At 40.2% G+C, this 10,368-nt stretch overlaps 1 protein-coding gene across 1 annotated transcript; it reads right to left on the reverse strand.

The window, feature by feature from the left end:
• Window positions 1-259: 259 nt before the first annotated feature.
• On the reverse strand, window positions 260-2,917 carry LOC115929265. Its single transcript, XM_030997953.1, has 2 exons — window positions 2,560-2,917; window positions 260-1,584 (listed from the first exon to the last, which is right to left on the reverse strand). The coding sequence occupies exons 1-2, from the start codon at window positions 2,819-2,821 to the stop codon at window positions 1,328-1,330; spliced, it is 519 nt and encodes a 172-aa protein (XP_030853813.1). The 5' UTR covers window positions 2,822-2,917; the 3' UTR covers window positions 260-1,327.
• Between the last annotated feature and the right edge of the window lie 7,451 nt (window positions 2,918-10,368).

A 10,368-nucleotide genomic window follows, 5' to 3' on the forward strand; every position in this document is an offset into this window, starting at 1 on the left:
ATCAACATGTACTGCCCAATTAAGATCGTATTGGAGAATAACACCAATGTTTTTAAGTTTCTAGTAATGAACCATTTATAAATATCAGAAAATCAAAAGTGTTTCCTTGCCGACGGGATGATTTTTGGGGGATTTTTTTGGTCTGAGTTAATAATCATTCCATTATTTTAAAAACATTCATTGAGCTTATTATTTTGATTGTAAACCTGAATTACATACAGCTTTATCGTCCGCATAAGATGAGAGTGTGAGTATGTGGATTAAAATTTAGATTCGAGATACCATTCATGAACATATAACGAAGTGATCCTAGTATGAACCCTTGTGGGACCCCTATTCGGACGGGGAGAAAGTCATTTATTTTTTCCTTTAAAAAATACATATAGCTTGCTGCCTGTTACGAAAGATTCAAAACATTTCAACTCAACTCTAAAGTACGCTTTTTAACACAAAAGCAAGTCATGGGGTAAAGCGTCAAAAGCTTAGTCTAAGGTCAAGGAATGCAGCGCCAACAAATTTATCGTCATCAAAGTTCCAATTCTTATATAAAAAGTCGCAAATTTCTGTTAAGCATGTTGCGGTTAAGTGATTAGTTCATAAGACCGACCATCTGTGGAATGTTCTTTTTTTTCATCCAATTCATTTAAAGCCATATAGCTTTTTGATGAGCCCTTTACCCCCACACACACCCACACACTCACACAATTTTTTAGTCCACTTTTTGAAAAGCAAGGTACTAACAGTGACCTGATGTTGTGATGAACAAAATCACTTGCGCCGGTGTAAAAAATTAGAAGTGAATTATCTTTTAGTCTTAAGTCGATATTTGAATCATTTTTGCCAATCTGTGTAAATTTAATACTTACCGAATATTTACATAGTGGATTATAAATTAACGTCTCTGCAGAATATCCAGGAGTGAAATATGTACACACTATATATTCACACTATCATTAATCACTGCACATGGCCTCTAAATAGCTACATAAGCAGGGCCGTTACTAAAGGGGGTAAAATCCCTCCCCTTTCTAGCAGTGTCTGCAAATCGCAACGACAACGACAACACAACTACTTTTTGTTCATCCCAACTTTTCTGAAATCTTTTTTTTTTTTTGTATCCGTTGTCGGCCAATTCGTTTATCTGACGACTGTATTTCTTCTAGTTTTGTTAACAAAATCTCTGTAATTGGCACCTTTCAAAATATTTGTTTCCTAATTGTTGTGTTCCGGGACGATTTTAAATTACTATTTTGCCATCCTCCACCCTCAGTTTCCAAGTGGTGTAGCAGCGCGCGTATTCACAGCTACATGCTTTCTAGAAACAATCCTAATCTTCAAGAAGTGCCGAATAGAATGTAGCTCCGATTCGCCTTTCAAAAGCGAATGTAGACGTCGCAAGACATTCTTCGCCGAGTAAGCACAAACCCTCGCAGGCGATGAAAGTATAACATGAGCAACGGACATCGGTAAGACACAACTGACTGCATTCGATCATGGACGAAACCGTGAATGATGACAGAACATAGGCATCGATGTGGGCGACATTGCTGGCCAGGAGTCGGAAGTTTTTGAAGCTCGTGTGACCTGTTTCAAAGGTTATTAAGTTAAAGATAAAATACAAAATATGAGTTTGACTTTTTACAAATTCATTGTAAATTAGTGATAAAGTAAAGAGCTGCAATGAATTACACCCCATCAGACAAATTATTTGTCGCTGAACTTTTAGGTTGTAGGGTTATACCCAGAGGAAGGCGCGTACACAGGGGGGGGGGGTGTTTGGGGGGTTAACCCCCCCCCCCCCCCTTTGGTATTTTTCTGTGTGTAACCCCCCCCCCCCCCCCCAATAACCCTCCTACCTAAAACCCCCCCTTTGGATTTTTTTTTATTATTATAATTTTAAAAAAAAATCAAAAAAAATCCCATGGCTGACCTAAAAAAGGTGACCTTAACCCCCCCCCCCCCCCCCAACAGAGCAAAATGTCAAATTTTCAAATTTCGAGACCAAAACAAAATTAATAAAGTGTCCTCTTACCCCACCTCCCCCCCCCCCCCCCCCCCTTTGAAAAAATCCTGCGTACGCGTCTGCCCAGAGGTGCTGTAATGAATGTAACGAGTAAACATATACATCTCTGTAATGACACACGAGGCGTTATTGTTACTGCGTCAGTGATTTGTGTGGTCTTTGACGCGCCGTGGGATAGTGGCACCGTACAGCCAATGCAAATATTAGGTTTAATTAGCGTAGTATAGGTAAGTCGACACAACGCCAATTGCTAAAGACATAACCCATCTTTACAGGTGTGTGTGGGTGGGCTAGGGGAGACTGGAACACATTAAATAAAAATGTTCCTACTAATGTTCTTATCATCAAAAAAGGATTTGCTTCCTAGTTAAAATCCAAGACAACTACACGTACATGTATATCCTGGTGCATTGGATAAGGTGAATGTAGGTACTTTTCCGTATATCACTGAAGAAAAAAAAACATGAAAAACCCTTGAAATAAACTATATAGACTGATATTGTTAAAACTATTATTGATCATCACTACATATTCACCTTCTTCTCTCTCGCAGATGTAATGGTGCTCGATATTACAATCATCATCCAACCATTGGTATGACTTATCTCGGTTTATAACGAAACACATCCCGTTGTTACTGATGATATGTGAATCAGCTGCGAAGTTGGAGTAGGTCAGACTCGAACCGTCAAGCCAAGTCACACTGGATAATCCTATCCAGTAATCGAAATCTCGAACGGGGAAGTTATTCACAAGAAATTCTTGTTCGTCCTCTGATCCGATGTAGACGAGATGCATTCCAAGGTCGTCACAGGATGATTTTGACGTGTCGAAGTTTGACCTGCTTTGCGAGAAGTAATAACAGGATCCGTCATTCTCTCTTTGGCCAGCGGTACAAGCTGTAAGAGAGACAATCATGAAAAGGGGTTTATTATGATACATATGTTTTCGAACTATATGATAATGTGCTGTACAAGAATTTATATTATATTATGGTTATATCATATACATTTCTTATATGAATGTGATCTGTACAAGCATTGAATGTAAAAACAAACCGAGGAAATCATCGAACTTGGGCACCTCATATTCCGGCAGTGTAGTGGTCCATTGTACTTTAATCCAACCTGAATAGTATCATAAAACGAGAGTTTGATTCGTCACTGGAGACGAATTAGGTCGTCTTTCGTAAATTTGATGGCGGTGAATGACTTTTTGATATGCTGATAACCATACCAAAAAAACTGTCGTGTACAAGACTTTTTCAGCTACAACATATCCGAAGCTGGGAGAAAATCGGGCGAAAATAAGGCAAGATATTGCTCGAACAAGACTTGAATGTAGAATCAAGATTTCAGAAAAAGTCACCTCCCTTAGAGAATACACGCAAAATTGGGAGCATTGACATGGCTCCTTTAAAATGGGTCATGATGGGCCATTGTTAAAATGAAAAAAGTGCCACATTTTGTTTTGAAAATTGTCTCAGCTACAACATATCAAAAATTAAGAGAAAAACGATCAATTTTACACACTTACACTCAATTTTCCATAAATATGCTGACGTCATAATATTCGTTTTCTGAGTTCCAAGGCCATCATGATAATGTCACGATATAATAAATGGCCAAATGAGACATTTTATCATATTTCCAACTCATACTCCATCCAAATATTTCAAAAATTGGGGTCCCATCGCATCTCAAAGAGTATAATGTATTTTGTATAGGCATGTTTTTCCCCACACAAGCTCGCGGGCACAGACAACGGACGCTCATTCCGTTATTAGAGACTTTTAGATTTGCACCGAGACCGTAGAAATACTGACTGGGTTCCAGCGGGGTGCTAGTCTGATCCCAGTGTTCTTACCAGAGGAGAGGATCGCTAATAGGTGACGCAGTTAGCTTGAGAAAAACTCTCATAACCCTATGACGAGAACATGACAAGGCGGGTTGGGTCGCCTTCAAATAAAGCCTGTCCTGCACCGGGCAGCAGCGATGCAGTACCTATAGTACCAAATCTTGGACAACGGTGGCTATGGGGGAGCAGAGGGCAGGTCGGTATCAATGCTTCTGGCTTCTGTACTGCGATGGAAGGATCTGGCCGCCCACCATTATTTATTGGTCACGTTTGTCATCATGATCGAGAGTACAAAATCAAAAAATCAAGTGGGTATCGGAAGGTGGAACCCGCAGGCTGGAAGATACGTCAAGAGCTACTGCGGAAGAGAGAGGTACTGCTCGTAGTACGCTTGCGGGTGATGACGGATCAGGATCAAAGCCTCTTGTAAACCAATCAATGTAGCCACGTGGAACGTGCGTGGTACGTCAGATGGGAAGGTGAAAATGGTGGAGAAGGAGATGGCTATAAATGATATTAAACTTTTGGGAATATCTGAATCATGGTAGTTTGGACAAGGCAGATTTACATCAGATGAAGGAAGTACAATCATCTTTTCAGGGAAAGAAAGTGGAAGGAAGCGAAGGGGTGTGGGATTCATCATAGAGAAGGCTACCGCTAAATGTGTCTTGGGATATAACCCGATCAACGAGAGGATTATGACTGTGAGATTACAAGGGCATCCTATGAATATCTCCATAATTCAGGCACCGGAGGAAGAAATCACGGATTTCTATGAGATGGTGCAAGATGTCGTAGACAGCATTCCTAAGAAAGATTTCCTCATGATATTGGGTGACTGAAATGCCAAGATTGGTAAAACGAGGGAAAAATCTGAGTTCATTGGCAATTATGGTCTTGGCATCGGAAATGAAAGAGGAGATCGACTGGAAGAATTTTGTGTAGCAAACAGCTTCATCATTGGTAACACGTTGTTTGAGCATCATCCCAGAAGACTGTGAACGTGGATGAGTCCGGGAGACAGAGCCAGAAACCAGATAGACTACATCATGGTCAAGAAGAGGTGGCGAACTTCACTACAGAACGTCAAGACAAGACCAGGTGCTGACTGTGGCAGCGATCATCAGCTGCTTGTGGCTAAACTGAGACTAAGATTGAAAGCTAAGAAATGTGATTCAGCTCCCACAAGGTATGATGTGGAAAATATCCCTTCTTAATTCTCAGTGGAAGTGAAGAACGAGTTTGAGCTGTTGTTGAGAAACGATGAAGCAGAGCAAACACCAAATGAGCTGTGGGAAGACATGAAAGAAACATTTAAAATTGCAGCAAAGAATCACATCCCAAAGAAAAGGAAGCGGAAACAACGGTGACCATGGATCTCAAATCAGACTTTTGACATTGCTGATGGCAGGAAGAGGGCAAAAGCAAAACGCAATAGAAGAGAATGGACGAGACTCAATAAGGCGGTAACAAGTAGTGTGAAGGAGAACAAAAGGAAATACATCGAGGGGGAGTGTGAAGACCTAGAGCGTCACAAGAACAACTCTAAGGCAGCATTTGCAATTGTGAAAGAAATCACAAAGAAAAGAATCCCAAGACTGGATGTAATTAATTATGAAAATGGCAAAACACTGACGGCGAATGAAGACATCAAGGAAAGATGGGTGCAGTATAATACCAAGCTGTTTGCTGCACAGGAACAAGTTGACACTCAGTGGGAGGAAAGTGATGAAATGGAGCCCACTCCATTAAGATCAGAAGTGGAGCTTGCAATGAAACAACTGAAGGATGGCAAGTCCCCTGGCTTTGACAACTTGACTTCCGAGATGTGGAAGGCTACAGGTGAAGAAGGTACTGACCTGATGTGGCGTCTCTGTTGCAATATCTGGAATAGTAGGGAGTGGCCCAAGGACTGGTGTAGAGCCGTTTTATACCATTGCTAAAGAAGGGAGATCTGAAAGAATGTGCAAATCACCGAACGATCAGCTTGATTAGTCATGCCAGCAAAATACTTCTGAAGGTGATTAGCAGAAGAATGAAAATCAAACTGCAAGCCGAGATCTCAGATGAGCAAGCAGGGTTCCGTGAAGGTAGAGGGACAAGAGAACAGATTGTCATTATTCGAAACATATTAGAGAAATGCAGAGAACACAAACATTCCCTCTATTTGTGCTTTATAGACTATAGCAAAGCATTTGACTGTGTGAGCCACTCTCATTTGTACAATACAATGGCAAAGATGGGGTTCCCAAGTCACATCATCGAACTGATCAAAAACCTCTATCATGACCAAGAAGCAACAGTGAGAACCAGTAACGGCAACACTGAGTGGTTTGGAATTGGCAGGGGAGTACGTCAAGGCTGTATACTGTCTCATAACCTGTTTAATATTTACTCTGAGGACATTATGAGAAATGCTCTGGAAGGATTCACGGGGGAAGTTAAGTTTGGAGGTAAAAAGATCACGAACCTAAGTTATGCTGATGACACTACTCTCGTTTGCAGCAGCAGAGCGGAGCTGATTGATTTATTGAATCGCATCAACCAGGCAAGTGAAGAGAAAGACCTTCTTCTAAACACCAAAAAGACAAAAATAATGGTTGTCGATAGAGATTATGATAACACTGACTTCACCCTAGCTGGAAATAAGATTGAAGTAGTAAACCGGTTTGAGTACTTGGGCTCAATTATCACTAACAAAGGAGAGAGCACCACAGAGATAAGAAGAAGGATGGCAATGGCAAGATCAACAGTACTGAATATGTCCCACATCTGGAACAGCCGAGGCCTATCTCTTAGTCTGAAGGTTCGTCTGCTTCAGGCAACTTCTTTCTCTACTGCTACAGTACTTACGGAAGTGAGTCCTGGGCCATGGCAGAAATGACAGAAAAAGAGTTGATGCCTTTGAAATATGGTGCTACAGGAGGCTGTCGCAGGTGTCATGGAAAGATAAAAAGACAATTGTGTGGGTCCTGGAAAAGATTGGAACAGACTTGACCATCAGAAGGGAAATCATGGAAAGAAAACTTAACTATTTTGGGCACACTGTTAGGAGATCTGAAGGTATTGAGAAGCAATTACTGCAAGGAGCAGTCGAAGGAAAACGGGGTAGAGGTCGTACACCAATATCTTGGACTGATGATATCAAGAAAGTGTCTGGACAAGGAATGAAAGGTGCAACACAAATGGCAGCTGAAAGAGTTGCATGGCGTGCTCTCGTGAAGGCCACAGCAGCGCTTTACAGCGCCACCTGAAGTTGAGGATGATGAGATTTGCACGACGAGAACGTGGACTGCTACGACGTGTGACATCCTTTTAAGGCAATGTGACGTCCTTTGAAGGCACTGGCAGTGCCTTAAAAGGATGTCACACATAGCAGTCCACGTTCTCGTCGTGCAAATCTAAGTCCCTATTAATGGCCATAAAGAGAACATGGTATGAAATTGTTCAGAAAAAATGGGGATTATGATCAAATGTTGCGTACGGCAATGACGAAACAAAATGCGCGCGAATTTTTTTTGAAATGCTTAAAATGGCCTAAAACGTACTCTAATTTAATTAAAAAGTGATTGTGAACATTTTGAAATTTAGCGTACGCGCGCGTTTATTGACCTGAAATTGACCGGACGGAAAGTGACCTTGATCGTGATAAATATGAATGAGAAATGACTTTCCGTTATGAAGATATAATCATGAGTTGATTTTCACAAAATGGTCTCTGGATGACGTCATGATAACTTGATGAACTTGAAAATGTTGCGGACACATCTTAGCCTAAGGATCTATGACTATGCCAAAATTGAAAGAAATTCACTGTACCGATCTAAAAGTTATCGTCTGCTCACAAAAAGTGTAGAAATAAATTTTTAAAAAAAAAGAAAATTCGGACGAAATCAATAGATGATCTGTCGATGACATACTACAGTCAGGGGCGTCTTCAAAGGGGGGGGGGGTGTGGGGGTGCGACACCCCCCCCCCCCCCACCCGTAAGGAAATTGTCGGTAAAAGTGCGCTGCCGTCGGGAAAAAAAGAGAAAAGGGGAAGGGGAAAAAAGAGAGGGAAAGGGAAAGAAAAGGAAAATAGAAAATTTAATTCGTCATGGGGACGAATTAGGTGGTCTGTCTTCACTTATGATAGATTTGAGAATGGGAGAAGTTATATAGACATGTAAACAATAATGATCATGATGACCATGATGATGATCATGATAGTAAAGGTGATGATGATGGTGATAATGATAATGTTATATGATGATAAAAACGATAATGTTAATGATGATGATGAACATTAGCATAATCTTGACATCTGATTGAAAGAAATGATAAAATATTTAGATAGCATATAGTCTCAGCTACAACATACTAAAATTTGGGAGAAAACTGTTGAATAACAACCAAGATACTGGTCAAAACACATTGTCATTCAGATTCATGTTTTGAAAAAAGTGACCTCCCATAGACATAACACGCAAATATGACAAATTATGCATTGTCGCCTTTAATCGAATATTTCACTATGATGACGTCATCCAAAAGAAAAATAAATTACATATTTCTGATAGAGAATTATCTCAGCTACAATACATTAAAATTTGGGAGAAAATCGATCACCGATAAGTGAGAAAATCTCAATTAAACAAAGACAAAAATAAAATACATTTGTTTGAGTTTAGATGCCAATATGATGACTTTGTTTCACTTTGTACGAGTCAGGGTGGTATGAAATCATATCTCCAACTCATGCTTTTTCCAACCATGATATAAAAATTGGGGGTCGATAGACTATCTGAAGAGCAATTTCGATTTTTAAAATGGCATTTTTTTGATCAAATTTGCATTATATTGCCCATAGCAGCAAGCGCGGATTTTGAACTTTGACGCACGCTCACGGCCTTATGAAATATGAAGAGTGACTGAAATTAATGTAAATTGTCAGTTACGTTAAGAGGAATTCAAATCATGTAAACATTATGAATTTAACTTTTTCCTCGCGATGTGAGCGCGCACAACGCGCGCGGGGACACGTACGGACGGAAAATGTTGAAATGCTTAAAATGACCTGATTCGTACTCTCGTTCAATAGTTAAGTGATTTTGAGCAATTTTAAATTTTGACGCGCGCGTTTGCGCGCGTCATGACCTTTATTTGACCTTTGATGACACGACCTGTTGACCCTTAACCTGAAGTATAAGTGATATGAATATGAATGAACCTTGAGTACGCATCATGAAGATATGATGGATAATGTGATTTCACAAAATGGCGCCTGGATGACGTCACGATAATTTGATGACCCTGAAAATGTTCCTGTCACGTCTCATGATGATTACCTATGACTGTATTAAAATTGAGAGAAATTGGGTTGATGGATATTGAGAAATCGTTAGCACAAAAAACTGGAGAAATAAATAAAAATAAATAATAAAGAAATAAATAAAGAAAATTCTGACGAAATTAATAGATGGTCTGTTGACAACAGACCACCTAAAAAGAATAAAAAAAGAGAAAAGGGAAACGAAAAAAACGGGGGGTGAAAGAGAGGTGAGAGAGGAGAGGTAGGAGCCTGAGCGAGGAGGAGTAGGAGTAAAAGAGAGAGGGGGTTGTTGGGTGGAGTCGTCTCGTCGAGAGAGCAAGAAAGACAAGGGTAAATATGTTGCTATGTCGGTATTCTTGCTCGATCCTCGTGTACTATATCAATGCAGAATTTTGAAGTCGGTGAGATGTATACTGTCGGTCGGCCGACAAGTTTTTTTTCCCTACGAACTGTGACTTTTTTATCCGCTGTGACGACTTCGAGAGTGACTACAACTATAATATTTATATTTGCTCGAAGTTTCACTTTCCTATGATATCAGCTAAATAAATCAGAGGTTTAAAATTTTCGGGGAAACTAAATTCAAAGAAGGATTAAGAGTCAACAACGGAACGACGAATCGTCTTCCTTTCTCTATATTTTGATGAAAAGCCAAAGGGAGGGGAAAACTTCATTTAGACGAGTCGAAAACGGTACAACGGATCGTCTTCTTTCTCTAATAATTTAAGGAAACGTCTAAGCTTCCGCGATTCGTGCGGGAGGGGGAAAAACTGAATTCAGATAAGGATTAAGAGACGAGAACAGTACAACGAATCGTTTGCCTTCTCTCGTAATTTAAGGAAACGTCAAAGCTTCCGCGCTTTGCGCCGTAGGGGGAGAAACAGAATTCAGACAAATTAGGGTTAAAAGTCGCGAACGGTACAACGAATCGTCTGCTTTCTCTAATAATTTAAGGAAACGTCAAAACTTCCGCGCTTCGCGCTACAGGGGGAAAGTGAATTTAAACAATCAGGGCTTATTAAGAGTCGAAAACGGTACAACGAAGCGTTTCCTTTCTCTAATAAATTAATGAAACCTCAAAACTTCGGCGCTTCGCGCGGGAGGGGTAGAACTAAATTTAGTGATGTTTGATCATACAAATATACAATGACACTCGAGGATCTACCTGAAACTAT

Source organism: Strongylocentrotus purpuratus, unplaced genomic scaffold (assembly GCF_000002235.5).
Source record: "Strongylocentrotus purpuratus isolate Spur 01 unplaced genomic scaffold, Spur_5.0 spur5_scaffold_4, whole genome shotgun sequence".
NCBI lineage: Eukaryota > Metazoa > Echinodermata > Echinoidea > Camarodonta > Strongylocentrotidae > Strongylocentrotus > Strongylocentrotus purpuratus.

Coding starts and splice junctions, on each gene's coding strand:
- LOC115929265 (XM_030997953.1), bottom strand. CDS start 2,821: ATGCATCTCGTCTACATCGGATCAGAGGACGAACAAGAATTTCTTGTG. Junction 1,585..2,559: donor CATCTGCGAGAGAGAAGAAG/GTGAATATGTAG, acceptor CCTTTGAAACAG/GTCACACGAGCTTCAAAAAC.